We start from the raw sequence: 25,730 nt of genomic DNA on the forward strand, positions 1-25,730 counted from the left end.
TAGTGCTTCTTTTTTTTTTGTTTTAATTTATCGTTTCATCTCATGGTTTTATTGTTCTAACTCCCCTAAACTGCGAGGCTGCGTGAAGCTGGGCTGCGCTGAGCACTTTGCTAGGCAGTGCCAAACGCAAAGTCGAGCCAAAGTTTACAAGATACTAGCTATAAATTAAGGAAGAGAAACAACTTGATGATCCGAACTGTTGACGAGCGAGCCCAGGTGGCAGCTACAGAGTCTCCAAAACGCTCCCTAAATTCAAAGCCGCCACATTTGGGGATAATTGATTTCTGCAAACTGCCGACAAATAATCATGATTATTATGGTACTTACTAGAAAGAACTGCAAAGATAAATTCATGGCTACTAGCCATGCTGGCTGGGCTCTACGGTCAAAGGCCTTCTGGATGCCAGTGGCTTGATACCACACCAGGCAAGAGTTGCTCTCGCACTCAGGTCCTGCTCGTGGGTTTTCCGTGATGGGCACCCGGTTGGCCACTGTGAGAACAGGAATCTGGGTTCTTATAATTCCTTCCAGTAGCACCTTAAAGACCAACTAAGTTAGTTCTAGGTATGAGCTTTCGTGTGCATGCACACTTCTTCAGATACACTGAAACAGAACAAAAAATTCCTTCCAGTAGCACCTTAAAGACCAACTAAGTTAGTTCTGAAACAGAAGTCACCAGACCCTTCTATATAGTGAGAAGGTGGGGAGGGGTATTACTCAGAAGGGTAGTGGGAATGGGTGATTGGCAGATAGCTGTGATGAGCCTGTTGACGACTCTTGACAACTGCAATAGGTCTTACAGGAAAAAGCAAGGGGTGAGAAGGTGAAAAATGGCTTTGTCATGTATAATGAGATAAGAATCCAATGTCTTTGTTCAGACCAGGTCTCTCCATGGTTTTAAGTTTGGTAATAAGTTGCAATTCAGCAGCTTCTCTTTCCAGTCTATTTCTGAAATTCCTTTGTAATAGAACAGCTACTTTGAGATCTTGTATAGAATGTCCTGGGAGATTGAAGTGTTCTCCTACTGGTTTCTCTGTCTTGTGATTCCTGATGTCAGATTTATGTCCGTTTATCCTTTGGCGTAAGGTTTGGCCTGTTTGTCCAATATAGAGAGCTGAAGGACACTGTTGGCATTTGATGGCATACACAATGTTAGACGATGAGCAATTAAATAGTCCCGAGATGGTATGTGTGATGTTGTTGGGGCCAGTAATGGTGTTGTCCGGGTGTATGTGGCAGCAAAGTTGGCATCTGGGTTTATTGCAGGCTCTGGTGCCAGTGTCCGTGTTAAGTCATCAACAGGCTCATCACAGCTATCTGCCAATCACCTATTCCCACCACCCTTCTGAGTAATACCCCTCCCCACCTTCTCACTATATAGAAGGGTCTGGTGACTTCTGTTTCAGTGTATCTGAAGAAGTGTGCATGCACACGAAAGCTCATACCTAGAACGAACTTAGTTGGTCTTTAAGGTGCTACTGGAAGGAATTTTTTGTTTTGACTATGGCAGACCAACACGGCTACCTATCTGTAACTGGGTTCTTATGTTGATGCTCTTTTAGGCAGAGCCTCAAAGGAAGGGGTTGAAAACCAAAGAAATGAGAACTAGAAACGGCTTTTGCTGCAGTGCTGTAGCCTTGTCTGTTTGTTTTGCAGCAGCCCAGCAGCAGGACCCTGACTGGCGCCCGGACGCTGAGCTCCAGCTCCCAGGACCTCATGCAAAGCAGCTCCACTTAGGCCTGGCCCGGCACCTTCCTCCCGCCACGCTTCCCTCGCTGCTGCCTTTGGGCTGGGCCGAAGCTTGAGCCTCTCTCTCCTCCCCTCGGCCAGCCTTCAGCTGAGCTTGTGGGGCTGCTGGAACCAGGGCTGGGTGTCCTGAACCAAGTGGAGACCCCCCCATCCCACAGCTGGAACGCCCCTGTTCCCTGGGGCCGGGATGGAGATCAGGTCCAGTCCCCCCGCAATCAGGACAAACAGGCTGTTACTTCTCAGGACCTTTGGGGGGCAGTGGGTGGCCCTTTCCAAAGCAGCTGGACAGGAGGGTGTCTGCCCCCCACTCCACTGCTGCCTTAACTCTTTGTGTACGACCAGGTAAAGTTGCACTCCTCTCCCCCCCCCCCCGCCCAGTGGAAAAAATCGCTGCTATTTCCCTCCAGCCAAAGTCACAATATTTATTGTATTTATGCAACAGGAAGCATATCTCTCTGCCCCAAATAAATGGTTGTAAATGGATACTGACCAGTGACTGCTGAATGTGGTCTGCTTCATTAATTTAGTGGACGGGGGGAAGGGGAAGAGTCCTGTGTGAGTGTCTGGAGGCGGCTGGAGGATGGATGGCGGCTAACGGATTGAGGTTGAATCCTGACAAGACAGAAGTACTGTTTTTGGACGACAGGAGGCGGGCAGGTATGGAGGATTCTCTGGTCCTGAATGGGGTAACTGTGCCCCTGAAGGACCAGGTGCGCAGCCTGGGAGTCATTTTGGACTCATTGCTGTCCATGGAGGCGCAGGTCAATTCTGTGTCCAGGGCAGCTGTCTCCCAGCTCCATCTGGTACGCAGGATGAGACCCTATCTGCCCACGGCCTGTCTCGCCAGAGTGGTGCATGCTCTGGTTATCTCTCGCTTGGACTACTGCCATGCGCTCTACGTGGGGCTACCTTTGAAGGTGACCTGGAAACTACAATTAATCCAGAGTGCGGCAGCTAAACTGGTGACTGGGGCGGCCACCAAGACCACATAACACCAGTCTTGAAAGACCTACACTGGCTCCCAGTACGTTTCTGTGCACAATTTAAAGTGTTGGTGCTGACCTTGAAAGCCCTCAACGGCCTCCGTCCAGTATAACTGAAGGAGCAACTCCATTGTTCTGCCCGGATGCTGAGGTTCAGCACTGAGGTCCTTCTGGCGGTTCACTCACTGCGAGAAGTGAGGTTACAGGGAACCAGGCAGAGGGCCTTCTCGGTAGTGGCACCCGCCCTGTGGAACGCCCTCCCACCAGATGTCAAAGAGAAGAACAACTCCCAGACTTTGAGAAGACATCTGAAGGCAGCCCTGTTTAGGGAAGTTTTTAATGTTGAATAGGTTGTTGTATTTTAGTGTTCTGTTGGAAGCCGCCCAGATGGGCGGGGTATAATATATATATATATATATATATATATATATGCAGGTTTTGGTGTCCTCGGGTGTCTTCCCGTGTAAAAGTTGGGGTGTCTAGGCGACGTTTCGACGAGGTCTCACTCGTCATCTTCAGGCTGGTGCTTTCGGCTTCTTGTTACTGGAACAGAGCGGGATCTCAATGTTTGAGTTCCTATAAATACTGTAGAGGGGGTGTGGTGTCTAGCCTCCAATGTTCTGGGCAGAGAGGAAGTTCCCAGGCTAGTGTGCCTTTTCTTCTTTTGTTCCTTAATTACTTGAGAGATACCTTGAGTGATTTCTTGAGTGATATCCTGAGTACCACTTAGGTGGGTCATTAGGTGTGGATTAGTTGCTAAAGTCTTTGTGTCTTGACCTCTTGAACTTTGTGAAGAGTTTTCCTGAGAAGATGGCTGTATTGCACTTAGTTGTGCTTTGGCTTGGCTTCGTGTATAGGGGCGAGCTGTGGTTTTGTGGCTTGTGTCAGCCAGATCTGTGTAGGGATTGCAGGGGGGTGCAGCATCCGGAGGTGCCACCATGGATTGGCTACTGGATGGTGTCAGTAATTCATCTGTGGAGAGGGTCTGGGTTTGGGTCTGGTGTGGTTGATTGGTGTTGGCGTTCTGTGTGCCTCTGGATCTGGTGTCAGTTTTTGTGGGGAGGGCTAATTTCCAGATGTCTGGCAAGCGGGATGTGTCGTCACGCTTGTTCATGTTGTGAGGGTGTTTCTCTATCTCGATGGCTTCCATGATTATTCTCTTGTGGTGATGTTCCGTGTTAAAGAGCAATTTGGAATCTGCAAAATTAATTTCGTGTCCTGTTTCTTTCATGTGTTGGAAAAGAGAGGAAGTTTTTTCTTCTTTTTTGACGGCATTCTTGTGTTCTGCGATACGTGCATTTATTCGTCTGTTTGTTTGTCCAATGTACGTGGCTGGGCAGACTTTGCAGGGTATTTCATAGATCCCTTGGTTTTCCAACTGGATTTTATCCTTGGGGTTTCTGAGGATATTGGCTATTTTTTGGTTGGTGCAAAAGGCTGTTTTGATATTGTGTTTATGGAGGATTTTGCTAATTTTATCTGTAGTGCCCTTGATATAAGGAAGGAGGGCCATGCCATTGTTTTCTTCTGTGTCTTGGTTTTTGGGGGGTGTTTCCTTTTGGATTAGCTTCGTAATCCTGTTTTGCTGGTATCCATTGGCAATTAACACATTTGAGAGATTCTGTAACTCAGTTGTCAAGTGGTCTTTGTCAGCCAGGCGTTTGGTTCTGGAGATGAGAGTCCGTAGCCAAGACTCTCATCTCCAGAACCAAACGCCTGGCTGACAAAGACCACTTGACAACTGAGTTACAGAATCTCTCAAATGTGTTAATTGCCAATGGATACCAGCAAAACAGGATTACGAAGCTAATCCAAAAGGAAACACCCCCCAAAAACCAAGACACAGAAGAAAACAATGGCATGGCCCTCCTTCCTTATATCAAGGGCACTACAGATAAAATTAGCAAAATCCTCCATAAACACAATATCAAAACAGCCTTTTGCACCAACCAAAAAATAGCCAATATCCTCAGAAACCCCAAGGATAAAATCCAGTTGGAAAACCAAGGGATCTATGAAATACCCTGCAAAGTCTGCCCAGCCACGTACATTGGACAAACAAACAGACGAATAAATGCACGTATCGCAGAACACAAGAATGCCGTCAAAAAAGAAGAAAAAACTTCCTCTCTTTTCCAACACATGAAAGAAACAGGACACGAAATTAATTTTGCAGATTCCAAATTGCTCTTTAACACGGAACATCACCACAAGAGAATAATCATGGAAGCCATCGAGATAGAGAAACACCCTCACAACATGAACAAGCGTGACGACACATCCCGCTTGCCAGACATCTGGAAATTAGCCCTCCCCACAAAAACTGACACCAGATCCAGAGGCACACAGAACGCCAACACCAATCAACCACACCAGACCCAAACCCAGACCCTCTCCACAGATGAATTACTGACACCATCCAGTAGCCAATCCATGGTGGCACCTCCGGATGCTGCACCCCCCTGCAATCCCTACACAGATCTGGCTGACACAAGCCACAAAACCACAGCTCGCCCCTATACACGAAGCCAAGCCAAAGCACAACTAAGTGCAATACAGCCATCTTCTCAGGAAAACTCTTCACAAAGTTCAAGAGGTCAAGACACAAAGACTTTAGCAACTAATCCACACCTAATGACCCACCTAAGTGGTACTCAGGATATCACTCAAGAAATCACTCAAGGTATCTCTCAAGTAATTAAGGAACAAAAGAAGAAAAGGCACACTAGCCTGGGAACTTCCTCTCTGCCCAGAACATTGGAGGCTAGACACCACACCCCCTCTACAGTATTTATAGGAACTCAAACATTGAGATCCCGCTCTGTTCCAGTAACAAGAAGCCGAAAGCACCAGCCTGAAGATGACGAGTGAGACCTCGTCGAAACGTCGCCTAGACACCCCAACTTTTACACGGGAAGACACCCGAGGACACCAAAACCTGCATATATATATATATATATACATATATACACACACACACACACACACACACACACACGGTATATCTATTATGGCAGGATAGCAAAGCAGAATGAATAACACGCAGCACTTAAGAAAAACCAAAAAACTATTTTATTGCAACCTGAGTCCAAAATCTGGAACTGGCAAGCAGAGTCTTTTTGGGTGTGGGGGGGGGTATGAAATCCATGTGAGTTTGGCCCCTCTGATTTTGTCTCCGCCGGTGGGCCAGGCTGAGGCAGGAGCTGTGGGGAGAACCCCATTTCTGCTTTCTGCTTCTTCTTCCAGCTTGCCTCACACCTGGTGGGCAATTTCCTGCACCTTGCGTAGCGTCTCCTCTGACTGCAGCTGCTCAAAGGTGAGGAGAGAGAGACCCAGCTGATCCTCCTGGCGAAAGAGAGGACGGGATCTGGGTTCAGGAGTAGGAAGGGCTCGTCCTCATCCCTTCCACCCCCTCCAGTCCAAAGGTAAAGGGACCCCTGACCATTAGGTCCAGTCATAGACGACTCTGGGGTTGCGGCTCTCATCTCGATTTACTGGCCGAGGGAGCCAGCGTACAGCTTCCGGGTCATGTGGCCAGCAGGACTAAGCCGCTTCTGGCGAACCAGAGCAGTGCACGGAAACGCCGTTTATCCCAGCAGTGACATAGCGTGGGTTGCCTGTACCCGGGGCAAGTATTGTTCCTGCCAACCTGTGGACCGTTGGCACTCGCTGAGTCCCTTCCTCCAGCCCAGTTAAGAGTCGGCCAACCCGGACCCTCCTCTCCCGCCGCTCACCTTGCGGAACGGCTGCGCCATTTGGCGCAAGAAGAACTTTGACACCTGCACGGCCTCATCCACCGTCAAGTTGAGGTTGGCGTCCGTGATGTGCTCCTGGATCCAGCGGGGGAGCTTGCCCCGTTTGTCCGCCCTCGCGAAGCGCTGCCGAGAGTCGTGGGGCATGTTACCTGGGGAGAATGGGTGCCCGCCATTGCCCACACGCCCACCTCCCCCTCTTAGTCTGCGGAACAGTGCGCCGCCGCTCAGGATTTCTTCCCCGCCCCCCAGCAAACCTTGTCAGCGAAGACCATCAGGCCATAGTCGGTCTTGCCGCGAATGGCTCTCCCCACGCACTGGGCTGCGTGGCGCATGGCGTCGAAGGTCAGGAAGTCGTTTTCGCGGATCTGGAACTGGTCCCGCAGGTAGTCTAGACGGGCCTGGGGAAAGGGGGCTGCCATGGAGGTCTCTGTGTGTGTTCGTGTGTCCTTTTTCGGATCTCCTCCCCACTCCCAGTGAGAAAAACACGCACACAAATGCAGTTCCCTGCATGCAAAAATCTGCTGATCTGAACGTGAAAACTAGCAGCAAAGAACGCTAATGCTAATGCTAAAAATACTAATAAATTTTCTTTATATCCTGCCCTCCCCAGCCAAGACCAGGCTCAGGGTGGCTAATAACCGATAAAAAAACAAATTGATTGAAATACAACTTACAAACAAGATTAAAATACAACATTAAAACATTAAAAGGCAGCCTCGTTTCAATGGGAACTCAAATCAAAACCTTTTTTGGGGATGAAAACATCAGGTCTTCACCAAGGCTAACTATCCAGCTATTTTCGGCTGCATCTGTGTCCAGATCAAGGAAAGAAATAGGCTCTATTCCGCCTTGGTCAGACTCACACCTGGAATACTGTGTCCAATTCTGGGCGCCACAATTTAAGAAGGATATTGCTAAGGCACGGGGGTAGGCGCCGGAACTGCAAAGGACTTTCAGACTTTGAAAACTTGGCACCGTGGCATGTCTTGTTGAACAGATTCCGCTGTACAGCAGACCCTCGGGTTAGGTTACTCTCAAGTAACATAAACTTTGGGTTGCGAAAGCGGCAAACCCGGAATATTTTTCCAGGTTTTGCCGCTTGCGCATGCGCAGAAGTGGCGCCTCTGGATACGGATTTTTCAGGGTGCACATGGACCCTCGGAACGAATTAAATTTGTATCCAGAGGGCCCACTGTATGGTGTTTGTTGACGTCAGAATAGAAGTGCAGCTCATTGCAACGGTTTTGAATTTTGCTGTGCTGTTGTCTTCGTTCGTAGGTCATGCAGACCTAAATAAAGCTGTAAGATGCTGGATCAAGCCAATGAGCCATCTAGTTATAATGACCTGGGAACAGTGCGGGGCTGTTCCTGCTTCCTTGATGCTCCCAAGCAAAGTTTGTGGCACCAGACAGAAAGGTTGTTGCTTTTTTATTCCCCTGGGGGGGGGGATGGGAGGGAGATGACCGGTTGCTCTCAGGGGTGACGGAAGGCCAGGAAATGCAACAGCTCTTTAGCCGCTGACAGAAATCACAGGACTGTAGAGTTGGAAGGGACGCCCCAAGGGTCATCTAGTCCAACCCCCTTCATGGCCTAGGACCCTCGTACATACGGGACTGCCTCTCCTGGTATGCCCCACAGAGGACGTTAAGGTCCATAAATAGCAACACCCTAGAGGTCCCGGGCCCTAAGGAAGTTAGATTAGCCTCACGCAGAGCCAGGGCCTTTTCAGTGATGGCTCCGGCCTGGTGGAACGCTCCGTCTCATGAGACCAGGGCCCTGCAGGATCTGATTACAGGGCCTGTAAGACGGAGTTGTTCCACCTGGCCTTTGGCTTGGAATCAACTTGATCCCCTTCCCCTCTTTCCTTTTTCCTTTCTCCTTCTGTGATGGAACTCCTATTTGGGGACTTCCCTGGCTTTTTTCTGGCCCTCTTAGGACTAGTCTGGATAGCTGGCCTTGGTGAAGATTTGACGTTTTCATCCCCCAAAAGTTTTTGATTTGAGTTTCTACTGAAATGAGGCTGCATTTTAATGTTGTATTTTCATCTTGTTTTTAAGTTACATTTCAATCAATTTGTTTTTATATCGGTTGTTAGCCGCCCTGAGCCTGGTTTTGGCTGGGGAGGGCGGGATATAAATAAAAATTATTATTATTATTATTATTATTATTAGTTCAGCATCCTGTGCTCACGGGGGGGGGGGGGGCGACCAGAAGATGCCCAATATGGAAAACCAGTGGGCAGGATCCAGGCCCCGAGAGCTACTCTCCCCACCTCCATTTGCTGCTACCCCCAGTGTATTTTTACAGCGTTGGGGGCACAGGTGGTGAGTGTATGGAACCAAGGGGGCAGTGGCCCCTCCAAATCTTTGTGAACCAGTGGCCTAACTCTTCTCCAAGAAGCCATTTAAATACAACAAAGAAAAATACAGCAAAATCCTGGGCCGGGATTTTGACAGCGCTAGGTCTCTCCTGAAAGCTTATTTCTTTACTAGAAGCAGGCTGGTGGCTCCTTAATCTGACTTAATTGGGATCAAGTAAGCCAATTCAGATCTCAGACTCTCTGCCAGGGGTTTTAGCTCTGGGCATGGGGCCGGCGACATCAAAACATGTACACAGCCTTGCCAACCAGGCACCCTCTGGCTCTTTCGGACTACAACTCCCACCAGCCCCTTCCTGGTGAAGGCTGCCATCAAAGCTCTTCTTTAAGCAGTACGTAGTTCATCTTCTTGAGACATCACCTTGCCAACAAAGGTCCGTATAGTTAAAGCTATGGTTTTCCCAGTAGTGATGTATGGAAGTGAGAGCTGGACCATAAAGAAGGCTGATCGCCGAAGAATGGATGCTTTTGAATTATGGTGCTGGAGGAGACTCTTGAGAGTCCCATGGACTGCAAGAAGATCAAACCTCTCCATTCTGAAGGATCTTTTCCAGGGAGTCTTCTCTTAGGAGGTGACCAAAGTATTGGAGCCTCAGCTTCAGGATCTGTCCTTCCAGTGAGCACTCAGGGCTGATTTCCTTCAGAATGGAGAGGTTTGGTCTTCTTGCAGTCCATGGGACTCTCAAGAGTCTCCTCCAGCACCAGAATTCAAAAGCATCCATTCTCCGGCAATCAGCCTTCTTTATGGTCCAGCTCTCACTTCCATACATCACTACTGGGAAAACCATAGCTTTAACTATACGGACCTTTGTTGGCAAGGTGATGTCTCTGCTTTTTAAGATGCTGTCTAGGTTTGTCATTGCTTTTCTCCCAAGAAGCAGGCGTCTTTTAATTTCGCAGCTGCTGTCACCATCTGCAGTGATCATAGAGCCCAAGAAAGTAAAATCTCTTAACTGCCTCCATTTCTTCCCCTTCTATTTGCCAGGAGGTGATGGGCCCAGTGGCCATGATCTTCGTTTTTTTGATGTTGAGCTTCAGACAATATTTTGCGCTCTCCTCTTTCACCCTCAATAAAAGGTTCTTTCTGCATATCTGAAGGTGTGTGTGTGTGTGTGTGTGTGTGTGTGTGTGTGTGTGTGTGTCTCACAACAGTTTCCCCTCCTTGCTTGCTGTACAGAAATTCCCACCTCCAGCTGGTCAGAAGAGGAGCTGGGAACAGACATCCTCTTCGCCCTCCCTGTATCCAGGAGACGCCAAGGTTTGTTTTTCGCCGGTGGAACCCCAGGAGAGTCGCGCAGCCTCGAGAGGAGGCTCCTGGGAAACACCTGCTCTGGAGCCAAGACGGAGGAAGGAGGCAGGGAGCCCAGCCTGGATGCGCAGGCAGAGAGGAGACGCCGGACTCACCTTCAGGATTCGGCTCTGGGTGTAGACGTAGGGCACGCCAAACATGATCACGGCTCTCCCGTAGTGGTGAACTGCGGAGAAGGACACAAATCTAAACCGGGTTGAATGAAATGCAGTGGCTGAGATTCCGGGGGGGTGGACTAGATAGGCTCTGGGGGTCCCTTCCAACGCTACAATGCTATGATTCCATCGTCCCTTGGAGGTTTTACAGCAGGGAGGTAAACGGCCACCTGCCAGGGATCCTTTAGCTGCACTTCTTGTGTCATTGCATGGGGTTGGGCTAGATGACCCCTTAGGGTCCCTTAAAAGGTAAAGGGACCCCTGACCATCAGGTCCAGTCGTGGCTGACTCTGGGGTTGCAGCGCTCATCTCGCTTTATTGGCCGAGGGAGCCGGCGTTCAGCTTCCGGGTCATGTGGCCAGCATGACTAAGCTGCTTCTGGCGAACCAGAGCAGCGCACGGAAACGCCGTTTACCTTCCCGCCGGAGTGGTACCTATTTATCTACTTGCACTGGTGTGCTTTCGAACTGCTAGGTTGGCAGGAGCAGGGACCGAGCAACGGGAGCTCACCCCGTCGCGGGGATTCGAACCGCCGACCTTCTGATCGGCAAGCCCTAGGCTCTGTGGTTTAACCCACAGCGCCACCCGTGTCCCTTACAACTATGCAATTCTATGATTCCAACAAGATCCCTGCTGGATGAGGCCCCTGGCCCATCTGGTCCAGCATCCTGGAGGGTGTGAAGGCAGCAAGCATCTTCGGTTGTTGGGCCCCAGTAACCACACTCACAGTGGCATCTTGCCTCCCTGAACCTAATATCTGCTGTGTTTCCCTGTGTGTGTGTCATCTTCTAAGTCAGGGGTCAGCAAACTTTTTCAGCAGGGGGCCGGTCCACTGTCCCTCGGACCTGGTGGGGGGCCGGACTATATTTTGAAGGGGGAAAATATGAACGAATTCCTATGCCCCACAAATAAACCAGAGATGCATTTTAAATAAAAGCACACATTCTACTCCTGTAAAAAACACCAGGCAGGCCCCACAAATAACCCAGAGATGCATTTTAAATAAAAACACACATTCTACTCCTGTAAAAACACCAGGCAGGCCCCACAAATAACCCAGAGATGCATTTTAAATAAAAACACACATTCTACTCCTGTAAAAACACCAGGCAGGCCCCACAAATAACCCAGAGATGCATTTTAAATAAAAACACACATTCTACTCCTGTAAAAACACCAGGCAGGCCCCACAAATAAACCAGAGATGCATTTTAAATAAAAGCACACATTCTACTCCTGTAAAAACATGCTGATTCCCGGACCATCCGTGGGCCGGATTTGGAAGGCGATTGGGCCGGATCTGGCCCCTGGGCCTTAGTTTGCCTACCCATGTTCTAAGTTTCTAGTCCACATGCTTAAATCTCTTCCTTTTTTCTCTCTGGCAGGGAAAGAGACAGAGATGAGACGAATTGCTTGAGAAAATTAGGAGAGGGCAGGCAGAGGTACTCACCGAAGTCGATCCCTTCAGAGACCTTCCCCCTGGCCACAGACAGCAAAATGGCTCCCCGTCCGTTTTCGCAGGCCTGGCAAGGAAGAGACAAGACACAACATTGCAGAATCCGGCCAGTTCCTCCACATGGGGGCCATCACTCGAGGAGGGAATACTTTTGCCCTGACTTTCTTCCTGGATTTATGTCAGTGTTCTACATATCTGGGTAGGCTTGCCAGAACAAAAACAGTGTTTCTAGCAGGCACCGAAAACAGTTCAGTGATGGTGCCAGCCTGACATCAACAGGGAGTTCCACAGTTTGGTTCCTGCCACACTGAAAAATCAATTTATTATAAAGGCAGAATGAATATTCTGCCACACCTGAAACTTCTTGCCCAGACTTTCCCTTAACTGTAAGATTGGATTTCGTCAATTCCCATTTTTATACGATTTTATACTACTGTTTTACTGGTTTTATATTTTTGTTTTGAGGATATTGTTTAGCTAGGTAAGACAGATATTCCATACCAAACTCTGCTCCCAAAGTTTCACTCGTTAGAGTATTGATGTAAATTACTAACACACCCTGGTCAGGAACAGTATTTCAGGATTCAGATTAACTTCTTTAAAGCACAATAAATTTAACTCTTATTTTTCCCCTTACGGCATTCGTTGTTTTCTGTAAGTTACAATCAAAACAGATGACTCCATCATCAATTACATCTGCATTTCCATTCTTCTTAATTCACTTAATCCTCAATGAATCCTATTTTAATGGTACTGTTAACTGTTCTAATGTCTTACACTGCTCAGAGATTTATTCAAAAATAAAGTAAGTTTTCAAACATCTGAAATAAATAAGCTGGGCTGGTAAAACAAACAGGGGGGATTTCATTCAGTAATGGTGAGTACTTCGAGGTCACTGCTTATTTGCCCTGCCCCACTGTTCACCAGGGGAACTACCTGCCACCGCGTCCCGACTGGCGGCTCACCTCCTGGTACTTCTCGAGGGCCATGCTCGTCTCTGCTCCATCCTGCGTCTCGATGAAGATGAGTTTGTTGCGCTGGATGTTCTCTAGGATCCCCTGCAGTGGCCGGAGAGAAAAAATGGGGGGGGGTGCGTGAAATTCAAAAAGTCACAAGGCTTCTTCACGCAGCAGATGGTTAGACTGTGGAACTCCCAACCACAAGAAGCTGTAAGGGCCCTAGAGACGGCTTGAACAGAGGATTCGGTCAGAGGCCATCCTTGTGGCAGGGAGTTCCACAGTTTAACTTGGCACTGCGTGAAGAAGTTCCTTCCTTTTTTCTGCCCCCAATTTTCCAATGCTTCCAATGACCACCCTCTAAAGGTCACTCTCAGGAGCCTCCCAGCCGGCAGCAAAGACCCGGACCCGATCCACCAAACATGCGTGTGCGCACACTCGCACGTACCTGCTCATACCACGAGGCCACAATGTTCTCCATGTACTGGTAGCTGGTGAAAAAGGCCACGATGCCATCCGGGACGATGGCTGACATCTCCAGCAGCAGATTCCCGTAGTTGCGGATTACGGCTGCGAGAAAATCAAGGACCGTTTTGGGGAGAGCCACAAGGAAGCCTTCCCTCCGCCAACCCCTGCCGTGAAGGAGGGCAGAGGAGACCCATGACCCAACCACGTTCTCACTCCTGGCCGCTCCTGCACCAGGAATTTAAAGCCCTTTAAACAGCTGCATCTTTACCCTAAAGAATCCTGGAAATTGTAGTTTGCGAAAGGCACTGAGATTTGTTAGGAGACCCTCTGGGAACTACAATTCCCAAAGCTCCCTGTGGGGAATAGGGACGGATTGTTAAAACCACCCTGTAGCTCTGCGAGGGGAGCCTTGAACTCACAGCGCCCTGTTGTTTAGTCATTTAGTCGTGTCCGACTCTTCATGACCACCTGGACCAGAGCACGCCAGGCACTCCTGTCTTCCACTGCCTCCCGCAGTTTGGTCAAACTCACGCTGGTAGCTTCCAGAACACCATCCAACCATCTCGTCCTCTGTCGTCCCCTTCTCCTTGTGCCCTCCATCTTTCCCAACATCAGGGTCTTTTCCAGGGAGTCTTCTCTTCTCATGAGGTGGCCAAAGTCTTGGAGCCTCAGCTTCAGGATCTGTCCTTCCAGTGAGCACTCAGGGCTGATTTCCTTCAGAATGGAGAGGTTTGATCTTCTTGCAGTCCATGGGACTCTCAAGAGTCTCCTCCAGCACCAGAATTCAAAAGCATCCATTCTTTGGCGATCAGCCTTCTTTATGGTCCAGCTCTCACTTCCATACATCACTACTGGGAAAACCATAGCTTGAACTATACGGACCTTTGTTGGCAAGATGATATCTCTACTTTTTAAGATGCTGTCTAAGTTTGTCATCACTCTTCTCCCAGGAAACGGGTGTCTTTTAATTTTGTTACTGCTGTCACCATCTGCAGCCATCATGGAGCCCAAGATAGTAAAATCTCTCACTGCCTCCATTTCTTCCCCTTCTATTTGCCAGGAGATGATGGGACCAGTGGCCATGATCTTCGTTCTTTTGATGTTGAGCTTCAGCGCCCTTAACAAACTACAATTCCCAGAATTCTTTGGGGTGAAACCACAGCTGTTTGAAGCCCTTTAAAAATGCTTGGTGTGAATATGCATTTTAGGCAAGAAGCGGGTGGGGTGCAAAGTCCACGCAAGGCAAATATTCTGCTCCCCCTCCTTACCAATGTCTTCGCGCGTCTCGAACTTGGAGCTGATGGTCACCTGGTCGTTCCCTCTCCCCACAATCTGAAACGGGAAAGGGGATTTGGAGAAACTGCCCGTTTGGAGGAGGGGCAAGGAAATGGGAAAAGTTGGGTAGTTGATTAGTCAAACACCCCTCTTTTTGCAGAAGGAAAGGGAACCTAAAAAAATCATTTAGGGGTGGAACGCCCGACGAAAAGGCATTTTATTGCCTTTGTACCCTGCTTTTTCCTCCAGGGATCTCATAGGGAGCATATGGGGCTCTCCCTCCCTTTTCACAACAACAACCCTGTAAGGTTGGTCCGAGAGGCACTGACCGGTCCCGAAGGCTTGGAGGTTGAGGGGCTGCGTCCTGACATTTGCCACCCTTAAAAAAAGCAGCCAGCCTCTCAACCCTTTACTTCGGTGGCCCCGGCAGTGCGGGGAGAGCCCTCTGCCGACCGCCCCATCTCCTCGCACTCACCATCGGGCAAAGGCAGGTCCTGGCGAGGGTCATGGTGAACGTTGCCATGGTGACGGGCCGGAAGTCCAGGATTTTGGGGTAGATGTCCAGCGGCGAAAGGGTCTGCGCCCGAATGAGGAGGAAATTGGGGTGGAAAATGTGGCCACAAATCACACTTTTCTCTCACACAAATACACACAAACGCACACCAGTTTGGGCCTGCAGGAAGAGGACCCTCACGGACCCAGTAAAAAGGCCACACTTACTCCTGAGGTGATAATGACCGACTGGAACCTCTCAAAGACCGGCTTGATAGCGATGGAGGCATCCATGCAGCTGGGGAGAATTACAGAATTGTTGGACAGGACCCCCAAGGGATATCTAGTCCACCCCCTCGCAACACCCCCAGGCTCCCCTCCCCCCTAATAATAATAATAATAATAATAATAATAATAATAATAATTTATTATTTATACCCCGTCCATCTGGCTGAGTTTCCCCAGCCACTCTGGGCAGCTCCCAATCGAGTGTTAAAAACAGTACAGTGTTAAATATTAAAAACTTCCCTAAACAAGGCTGCCCTCAGATGTCTTTTAAAGATAAGATAGCTGCTTATTTCCTTCACATCTGAAGGGAGGGTGTTCCACGGGGCGGGCGCCACTACCGAGAAGGCCCTCTGCCTGGTTCCCTGTAACCTCACTTCTCGCAATGAGGGAACCGCCAGAAGGCCCTCGGAGCTGGACCTCAGTGTCTGGGCTGAACGATGGGGGTGGAGACGCTCCTTCAGGTATACTGGACTGAGGCCATTTGGCGCTTTCAAGGTCAGCACCAACACTTTGAATTGTGCTCGGAAACATACTGGGAGCCAACGTAGGTCTTTCAGGACCGGTGTTATGGGGTCTCGGTGGCCACTCCCAGTCACCAGTCTAGCTGCCGCATTCTGGATTAGTTGTAGTTTCCAGGTCACCTTCAAAGGTAGCCCTACGTAGAGCGCATCGCAGTAGTCCAAGCGGGAGATAACCAGAGCATGCACCACTCTGGAGAGACAGTCTGTGGGCAGGTAGAGTCTCATCCTGCATACCACATGGAGCTGGTAGACAGCTGCCCTGGACACAGAATTAACCTGCGCCTCCATGGATAGCTATGACCTTCCAGCTGACAGGTGGTTGACTCCTGGGATTACCTGTCGCCCGTCAAGACAGACCACTTCCCCTCCTCCAGCTGTGCATCTTTTTAGAGAAGAAAGGGACCCAAGGATCCCCCCCAAAATTGGGAGATTTCCCAGGGTGCCCTCATGGCGCTCACCTGAAGTGCAGGATGGGGTTGGTGATAGTGGGAGTTCGGTCATCAAACGGTTCGATGATTATAGTAAAACCTGCGGTGGGATAATTAAACAAAGACGTTTGGGTATCTGGCACGAGCACGCACACACACCATCAAAAAAAATTACCGTATTTTTTGCTCTATAAGACTCACTTTTCCCCTCCTAAAAAGTAAGGGGAAATGTGTGTGCGTCTTATGGGGCGAATGCAGGCTGCGCAGCTATCCCAGAAGCCAGAACAGCAAGAGGGATTGCTGCTTTCACTGCACAGCGAATCCTCTTGCTGTTCTGGCTTCTGAGATTCAGAATTTTTTTTTTCTTGTTTTCCTCCTCCAAAAACTAGGTGCGTCTCGTGGTCTGGTGCGCCTTATAGAGCGAAAAATGCGGAGTGTGCAAAATCAGCATGCTGATTCCAGAGAGAGCTCAGCTTTCCTTTGAATAAAGGAGGGATGCAAACTTCTAGCCCTCCTTATGGGGTCCTTGCCGCGGGATCACATTCATCCAGTGCTTTACCAACTGCACTGGCTCCCGGTGGAGTACATGATCAGCTTTAAGGTGCTGGTTTTGACCTTTAAAGCCCTATGCGGCCTAGGACCCATGTACCTACGGGACCGCCTCTCCTGGTATGCCCCGCGGAGGACCTTAAGGTCCACAAATGACAACATTTTGAAGGTCCCAAGTCACAAGGTGGTTAGCTTGGTCTCAACTAGGGCCAGGGCCTTTTCAGTACTGGCCCCGACTTGGTGGAACACTCTGTTACAAGAGACCAGGGCCCTGTGGGACTTGACATCTTTCCGCAGCGCCTGCAAGACAGAGCTGTTCCGCCTGGCCTTTGGTTTGGACTCAGTCTGACCCTTCTGTTTCCCTCGCCTTATGGTCTTGATTTATTGGCTACTTTTAAAATGAGGCTGTATTTTAAATTGCATTTTAACCTGTATTTTAAATTGGTACACAAATCGGCCGTGGCCTGTCCCCCTATTATGTTTTTTACTGTGATTTTATTCGTGTTAGCAGCCCCGAACCCGGCTCTGGGAGGGCAGGGTATAAATAAAATAAAATAATAATAATAATAATAATAATAATAATAATAATAATAATAATTACTACTACTACTACTACTACTATTATTATTATTATTACCGGGGGGGGGGGGGGGGTTGAGAGCCAGGCAGTACTTTGCTAACATATTTCAAGCTTCTGGGCTTGAAATTTCAATTGTTCATTTTACCTACTTTAAATGAACTGTTGTTTTATCTCCCATGTTCGTACAAACTGTATGTTACTCAGTTTTTTGTTTTAAGCTTTTCACTGCAGAAGAAGCAGCTTGAAAATCTAACCCAGGGGTGGATAAACACTCCATGGTTAACTGCGATTCCTGGGGTTGGGCTGGATGACCCTTGGGGTCCCTTCCAGATCTATGATTAGGTTTATGCAGAAAGCGTTGCAGGCTGGAATATTTCTTGCCCTGGGCCTGCAAGCCGGTCGAGGCCCAAGCTTCTAGGACACCAGAAACCTTTCCTTCCAAGAGCCGAGGAGGAAGAATTAAGCTTCTTAAAGGCGGCTGGACTGACTCATCCTCAGGGCTAAGAACTTAAGAGACTTAGGAGGTATTTATATGCCGTGGCAACGTCAGACAAACACACGGAGCCCGTCCCCTTCTCCTCTCGGCTCGAGGAGATGGTGCAGCAGTCCTCAGCGCATGAGAGCACCATCGTGCTTGGCTCCAGCGCACCTCTGGGCTGTGGCACAGAGGAGAGCCCCCTGGTGGCTTCAAGGCCTGGACACAGCAGTTCAGGCACTGGTGACTTCAAGACTGGATGAGTGCAATGCGCTCTCTGTGGGGCTTCCCTCGCCCTTGATCCCGAAGCTGTGGCTGGTGCAGAACGTATTTGTTTAGACAAGCCTGTCCAAATGTTTAGAAAGTTGATGAAAGTTTTAATATTAGTCTTGTTGCAGGAATTTATGTATAGGTTGGGGGGGGGGGTTGCCCCTCCAGCAGATATCATGCACATGCAGCCCACTACCAAAATCAGCACACTTTTGTGACTTTTGTGATTTGTCCCCACAAAACACTTCATCGCAGTATCTTCCTGTCTATTCAAAGGGCCTCTGCTGCACAATACGAAATGTAAGAATTCACTGACAAATGTATCTCTGTACTGGCTCACTGGGGAAACTTCAGAAATTCATATAGACAAGTGAGCTCAGCTACCCAGCAGCCCCTCTGCCTGAGTGATAATCCCTGGCATCCTGTTACTTGAGTGCCAGACAGGTAGCCATTCCAGGACTTACAAACCCAGATGAAGACAAAAGGATGTGATAACTTGGCTGGGAAACAGGGAAATGTAAATATCTCTTTTGCTTCACTTGATGGGTGTTTGGTGGAGGGCAAGGGGAACCGTGGGGCAGGATCCAGGATGCTCAGATTACTGCCACCAGATCTCCCCTTTCATGATGTAACCGTGATGTAGTTTGGGGAGGTGTAACATGGGGATTAGCAGCTAATAAAAGTTTGGGGGCTCTTTTGTTGGGGCTTCCATCTTGTTCCACCTGGTGGCAGGTGGGAGTCCTGTCGCGACAGTCTTCAATCAAGACCAAGCCTACTGGCTGCTGTTTTGCTCTGGTATTCCTGGCTGGGGTCCTTGTTTTTTGTCCAAGGGAGCCTTCAGATTTCTCTGTTAACAGTCTACAGGCCATGGCTGATTAGTGTACCAATTTGGCAGACATGCACCAAACCCGGAGGTGACCCAAAAAGTCACACAAGGGGGCTTACACAGGCCCCACTGACGTCCACAAGGGTTTGGAACATAAGCCTTGCACAAATCAGTTGTTACCTCTGCTGCTATTTGAACTTTTCAGACACAGCCACCGCCAGAGAGCTAAGGGTTTTGCTTTTTAAAGGCGGGAACTACCCTATCAGACGCAGAAAGTCTCCCTTACCTTTGGAGTAAGTGCTGACCAGCGTGGCGAAATTGGAAATCAGCGTGATGGGAGAGAAATCAGAGATGTCGGCGATTTCCAGTGTTCGAAGAAGGGAGCGGAGGCGCTCTGCACAGAATCTGCAAAAGGAAGGGAAGCCCGAGTTTGCAGGAAGGCAGGTGTTGCCTTCGGGGGAGAAGGTTTGTGTGAAGGAACAGTGATGGGGAATCAGCCTTCTTTATGTTACAGATAGGTAGCCGTGTTGCTCTGCCATAGTCAAAACAAAACAAAATCCTTCCAGTAGCACCTTAAAGACCAACTAAGTTAGTTCTTGGTATGAGCTTTCGTGTGCATGCACACTTCTTCAGATACACTGAAACAGAAGTCACCAGACCCTTCTATATAGTGAGAAGGTGGGGAGGGGTATTACTCAGAAGGGTGGTGGGAATGGGTAATTGGCAGATAGCTGTGATGAGCCTCTTGACGACTCTTAACGACTGCAATAGGTCTTACAGGAAAAAGCAAGGGGTGAGAAGGTGAAAATCTACAATCCCACTGAATATGCAAGAAAACTATGCAGCACTTTCTCTAAGAAGCTGCTCAAACATCTGATCAGCGTTCTCTACTCTAAACAGAAGCTAATAAAGGAGGAACTCCTTGTATTGGACAACTCTATCAGGAACCGCCAAGCTTGGCAAGAGTTCCAAAAGGAAAAACAAAACATTTACCACTCTCAACTGGAGCTACTGAAAAAACAGAAAAACAAGAAACTCTCTATTTTTTTTTGTTTTGAGCCTTCTTGATGGTCCACCTCTCACTTCCATACATCACTACTGGGAAAACCATGGCTTTAACTATACGGACCTTTGTAGGCAAAGTGGTTTGCACACAGCAGAACTTCACCATTGAAACATAAATTGTATCAAAGAATTAACCGTCAGTAAAACAGAACCTGAAGACATCGCCGTCTCTGCCCTGGAGTTGAACGCCACTCCCAGGTTGGGGTGCAAGCAAGGGTACGAAGGGTGGGGTTGGCTTTTGGGGGTGGGAGATTCTCCCTCCTGACCCCCCACTTACCGAAGGGGCTTGCGCTCAATGCAGACCTTCTCGAAGATGTCCTTCAGGAAAGAGGGGGGGCTTTCTTGGACCACGTGATGTACCCGCAAGCGGGACTTCAAGTACTCCAGGAAGCGTTTCAGGAAGCCCACAAAGTGCTCCGCGGTCCGGATGTTGCCTGGGACGGCCTCTGCCAAGAGGGGATAAAAGGCAGGTCAGGCCTTTGCCGCTACCCTTGTGGGGCAGCCCAGTCCAGCAGTAGGAGGCCCCATGGCAGCGAAAACAAATCACTCCCCACACTCTTCAAGAATGAGAAATGGGTCAATGCTGGATGAAACCAAGGGTGCACCTCGCCTGGAGTAGGTAAAGGTAAAGGGACCCCTGACCATTAGGTCCAGTCGTGGCCAACTCTGGGGTTGCGGTGCTCATCTCGCTTTATTGGCCGAGGGAGCCGGCGTACAGCTTCCGGGTCATGTGGCCAGCAGGACTATGCCGCTTCTGGCGAACCAGAGCAGCGCACGGAAATGCCGTTTGCCTTCCCACCAGAGCGGTACCTATTTATCTACTTGCATTTGACGTGCTTTCGAACTGCTAGGTTGGCAGGAGCAGGGACCGAGCAACGGGAGCTCACCCCGTCGCGGGGATTTGAACTGCCGACCTTCTGATCGGCAAGCCCTAGGCTCTGTGGTTTAACCCACAGCGCCACGCATGTCACAACACCTCGCCTGGAGTCTTGTCTTAAATGGGGGACAACCACCACAGCCTCCCCACCTCCCGCTGCAGAAAGAGGCACAAGCACCTTGCAGGACCTCGTCGGGCAGCACCGGGTTGGCCAAATAGATGTCCGTTTCGCGGGCGACGTTCGCCTCCCGCAGACCTTCCACCAGGCGCCGGTATTCCTCCTTCAGCTTCTGAGCATCCGTCTCCTTGATCCTTGAGGAAACAGGGAGAAGGGGGTTGTATACCTGAAGGAGCGTCTCCACCCCTATCGTTCTGAGGTCCAACTCCGAGGGCCTTCTGGCTGTTCCCTCATTGCGAGAAGTGAGGTTACAGGGAACCAGACACAGGGCCTTCTCGGTGGTGGTGCCTGTCCTGTAGAACGCCCTCCCTTCAGATGTCAAGGAAATAAGCAGCTGTCTTATCTTTAAAAGACATCTGAAGGCAGCCCTGTTTAGGGAAGTTTTTAATATTTAATGCTGTATTATTTTTAACACTCGATTGGGAGCCGCCCAGAGTGGCTGGGGAAACTCAGCCAGATTGGCAGGGTATGAATATTATTATTATTATACCTGTGGGTCATGAGCAGCCAGGGCTGTACGCAATCCCAGGATGGCGCAGGGGACCTGCAGGATGTGGCCCTCAAACAAATGTGTAAGCAACCCCTCTATGTACGGAACGCCTCCGACCCCCACAGAGTGCACAGAGTGGATCCCTGTGGCAGTCTGACTCAGTAGGAAACATCTTCCCATGTTCCTAATTCAGTTCCCTGAGAATTTCAGCTATCAGTATTAGAAATGGACCAAGTTTCTAGCTGTTAAAAGCATACAAGCCAGGTTTCTAGCTCTCATGGAGGCCAGGGTGGTTGGAAAAGGTCTCCCCCTGCCCCAAGGAGGGTCTCCAGGGCTTTACAGCGGCTCCTTGCCGCACCCGCTTCATGATCCAACAAACTGTGATTCCTGAGTTGCGGGGGGTTGGGCTAGATGACCCTTAGGGTCCCCTTCCAACTCTACAATTCTATAACTGGAATTATGCATGCGGGACATCCCACAGAATCAGGGGGTGATCTTAGTTCAGGATTTCGACATCGTGCTCATGGGCATTTGCTGAGTCAAGGCTGCCGGGAGGGAAAATAAGAGGGTCTTATCTTAATTTATCTGAATAATAATAATAATAATAATAAATTTTTATTTATACCCCGCCCTTCCCAGTTCAAAAAACCGGGCTCAGGGTGGCTAACAACAGATTTAAAACACTTAATTGTTGCAACAAAAACAGCATAAAATACAGTATAATAAATGAATAACAATAAATTCAGAATTCAAAAATCAATTTAGGAGGAAAATCCATCCAATAAACGTTAGATGATCACCAGGGCTAGCTGGCTGAATTAGTCCTATTTGGGTCAGCGAGGAGGCCAGGGGAGAATTAGCTGTGGGATCCCAGAGCGGGGAATCTTCATAAAAAGGGGAGGGGGAGGGAAGGAAGGGGAATCAGGCTAAGTTCAAATTGAAAGCCAGGTGGAATAGCTCTGTCTTACAGGCCCGACGGAACGAGGTTAAATCCTGCAGGGCCCTGGTCTCATGGGACAGAGTGTTCCACCAGGTTGGAGCCATCACTGAGAAGGCCCTGGCCCTGGTGGAGGATAATCTGACTTCCTTAGGGCCCGGGACCTCTAAACTATGATTATTCATGGACCTTAAGGTCCTCTGCGGGGCAGACCAGGAGAGGCGGTCCCGTAAATACGAGGGCCCTAAGGCACAAAGGGCTTTAAAGGTCAAAACCAGCACCTTAAACCGGACCCGATACTCCACCGGGAGCCAGATAAATTCAAAAGTTTTGATGGAAGTAATAATGAAATACTGAATGGTTTAGTTTATATACAACTTGCAGGGACTTATGCTATGCAAAATGAACCATGGAAAGAGAAGGGAAGTCACTGATAGTTTAAGGTTGTCTAAATGAATATTCTATATTGTAAAAGGGAAAAATTAATAAAAAAAATTATGGGGAAATAAGAGGGTCTCCTCACTTACTTCTGGATGCTGGCTTGGAGCGTGGCCACGTTCCCCTGGCACCGGTCCAGCATCTTTCGCGTGATGTTGACACCCATGGAATCGATGCAGACGTTGTCTGTGGGAGAAGAGGCCGGCCAGCTGGAGTATGTGACTTTCTAGTCAGGTGAAGACAGACTGACAGTTTTCTGGAACAGCTATTGAGCCCCTTGTCAGGAAGGGGCAGCAAGACCTCCTTTCTTGAGAGTATCTTCTTCTCACAACACCTCCTCGAACGTTAACGCACTCTGCGCTGATAACCATCGCGGCACCATGTAGCGGTGAGTTCCGCAGGCTCTGCGTGTGCTATGTGAACCACCACCCTCACCCCATTGGCTCAGGAAAGGCAGTCGCTCCTCTGCTACACTTGGCCCTAAAGGGACAGTCACATTATCTTCCCCCCCCCCCCACATTGCAGGGGGTTGGACTAGATGGCATTTGGGTCCCCGCCCAACTCAACAATTCTACGATTCTAGGTATGAGCTTGCAGATGTCCAAGACAGGCAAGAGGTGCTCTTACATACCGATATTGTGAGCCTCGTCGAAGACGACGACGGATTTCTTGGCCAGTTCTTTAGACACCAGGTCAGCGATCTTGGGGTCCAGGAGATAGTGGTAGCTGTATACCACGATGTTGGCGTGAAGGATCTGGTCCAGCATGGAGAGAAACAGCAGAACAAGGACACGCGTGGCATGAAAATCTATACAGTAGTACCTCAGGTTACATACACTTCAGGTTACAGACGCCGCTAACCCAGAAATAGTGCTTCAGGTTAAGAACTTTGCTTCAGGATGAGAACAGAAATCGTGCTCTGGCGGCGTGGTGGCAGCGGGAGGCCCCATTAGCTAAAGTGGTGCTTCAGGTTAAGAACAGTTTCAGGTTAAGAACGGACCTCCAGAACGAATTAAGTTCTTAACCCGAGGTATCACTGTACTGTATTGGCCCAAGTTATCACATCCGGAGAACTCTAGTTTTCCTTTTTTTGAAAAAATGAAATAAAATAATTCATTCGGTTTTTCAACTTAAAAGTTTTACAGAGATGTATCAAACACAAATTATAAAAACCAGATTCCAAGGAATATCCTGGACTTCCATCCTCCCCTTTGTGGGTCCTCCACCTCCATCGTTCTGCCTGGACGCTGAGGTCCAGCTCCGAGGGCCTTCTGACAGTTCCCTCACTGCGAGAAGCGAGGTTACAGGGAACCAGGCAGAGGGCTTTCTCGGTAGTGGCGCCCGCCCTGTGGAACGCCCTCCCACCAGATGTCAAAGAGAACAACAACTACTGGACTTTGAGAAGACATCTGAAGGCAGCCCTCTTTAGGGAAGCTTTTAATGTTTGATGCATTACTGTATTTTGATATTTTGTTGGATGCTGCCCAGAGTGGCTGGGGAAGCCCAGCCAGATGGGCAGGGTATAAATAATAAATTATTATTATTATTAATCAGTTCCTCCCACATCTTTTATGATAATCCAAACCCTTTACTTCTTCCATTGTGTCCAAAATTCAAGGAATCTTCCATTCTCTCCTTTGTGGGTCCTGTTATTACATTTCCTTCGGCATCTTTTATGACAGTCCAAATCTTTTACATCTCTATTATATCCAGAATTCACCCTTAAAAACTATCAGTGATATTCCAGTCCTACTAACGATTTTAACTGTTTACAGTGGTCTTTAAGATAAGTTATCAATTTCCCCCACTCCTTATTAAAATTTTGGTCTTCCGGATTTCTGATTCTTCCGGTCATTTTAGCCATTTCAGCATAGTCCACTAACTTCATCTGGTATTCTTCTCTGGTAGGAACTTTAACTCCTTCCCATTGCTGGGCCAGTAATATCCGTTTTCCAGTCCTCTTGGGGTGGAGCGAGGGGGGAACCAACTCTGCCCCCCCTCTCAAAAGGACAGTGACATTAAAAGGTATCCATAGATGCTCAAAACATGTAAAGAGATGTGCTCTTAAAAAAAAAAAATTAGGAACAGCACCTGTGCAAGCTTTCAAGCTACACAGAAAACTTCAGGCAGGTAGGAAATGGAGGTAATGAAATCTGAGGTGTACCCTTAAAAAAAACACAACCTTACTTCATATGTGGTAGACTTGTCCTAAGGTGAAAGACTTTTGGGAAAAGATTTATAATGAATTGAAAAAAATGTTGAAATATATATTTGTTAAGAAACCAGAGGCCTTTCTTCTTGGAATAATGGGTTTGGTATTGCCCAAGAAAGATGTTAGATTGTTTTTGTATGCCACAACTGCTGCTAGAATTTTGCTGGCCAAAATTTGGAAATCACAAGAAGTACCAACAGTAGAGGAATGGCAGATGAAGATGATGGATTTTTCGGAGCTAGCCAACCTGACCAGAAGAGTCCGCGACCAGAAGGAGGAGGAGTATCAAGAGGAATGGAGGAAATTTAAAGAATATTTAGTTATATATGTTAAGATAATTTAAACAGAATTACTTGTGAGTACCAAATTGGCCTAGGATTTAAATATGTGATGTTGTAGAATACTATGGATAAAAGTCAAAATGAAAAGAAAGATGTCAATAGGACTATGTAAATGTTATGTGAAATTAGTTTTGGAAAACTGCTACAATTATTTATATGGAAACTCAGCCAGGGAGATTTCAGGAGGTCACTTAACAATGCTAACAAAAGTGGATTTTCTACAGTTAGGATATATGCTTGTTTGCTTTTTTTGATGTTTTCTTTTTACGTTTGTTGATAA

At 48.5% G+C, this 25,730-nt stretch overlaps 2 protein-coding genes across 7 annotated transcripts in view; one reads left to right on the forward strand and one right to left on the reverse strand.

Moving 5' to 3' along the window:
- The window catches only part of KLC3 (kinesin light chain 3), a 39,385-nt gene extending 37,153 nt beyond the window's left edge, over positions 1-2,232 (forward strand). For 4 of the 5 annotated variants that reach the window (XM_083753957.1, XM_083753955.1, XM_083753956.1 and 1 more), the window contains exon 13: positions 1,657-2,232. In XM_083753957.1, the coding sequence (XP_083610083.1) occupies positions 1,657-1,737 (81 nt within the window). In that variant the 3' untranslated portion in view covers positions 1,738-2,232. The remainder of the gene's footprint in view (positions 1-1,656) is intronic. The other variant, XM_083753959.1, reaches the window with a different exon arrangement.
- A 3,549-nt stretch (positions 2,233-5,781) lies between these two features.
- ERCC2 (ERCC excision repair 2, TFIIH core complex helicase subunit) overlaps positions 5,782-25,730 on the reverse strand; it is a 32,182-nt gene continuing 12,233 nt past the window's right edge. The window contains exons 8-23 of one of the 2 annotated variants that reach the window (XR_014567742.1): positions 23,529-23,652; positions 22,987-23,083; positions 21,033-21,166; positions 20,255-20,423; positions 19,199-19,317; positions 16,243-16,312; positions 15,204-15,273; positions 14,959-15,060; positions 14,477-14,540; positions 13,189-13,310; positions 12,750-12,842; positions 11,556-11,851; positions 10,269-11,273; positions 6,742-6,885; positions 6,467-6,610; positions 5,782-6,077 (exon numbers count right to left, since the gene is read on the reverse strand). Coding sequence is in view for 1 of the 2 variants with exons in the window: in XM_083753786.1 (XP_083609912.1) it covers positions 5,985-6,077; positions 6,467-6,610; positions 6,742-6,885; positions 10,269-10,339; positions 11,779-11,851; positions 12,750-12,842; positions 13,189-13,310; positions 14,477-14,540; positions 14,959-15,060; positions 15,204-15,273; positions 16,243-16,312; positions 19,199-19,317; positions 20,255-20,423; positions 21,033-21,166; positions 22,987-23,083; positions 23,529-23,652 (1,689 nt within the window). In the remaining variant the exon portion in view is untranslated. The remainder of the gene's footprint in view (positions 6,078-6,466; positions 6,611-6,741; positions 6,886-10,268; positions 11,274-11,555; positions 11,852-12,749; positions 12,843-13,188; positions 13,311-14,476; positions 14,541-14,958; positions 15,061-15,203; positions 15,274-16,242; positions 16,313-19,198; positions 19,318-20,254; positions 20,424-21,032; positions 21,167-22,986; positions 23,084-23,528; positions 23,653-25,730) is intronic. The other variant, XM_083753786.1, reaches the window with a different exon arrangement.

Source organism: Podarcis gaigeae (assembly GCF_964106915.1).
Source record: "Podarcis gaigeae genome assembly, chromosome: 8".
Taxonomy (NCBI): Eukaryota; Metazoa; Chordata; class Lepidosauria; order Squamata; family Lacertidae; genus Podarcis; species Podarcis gaigeae.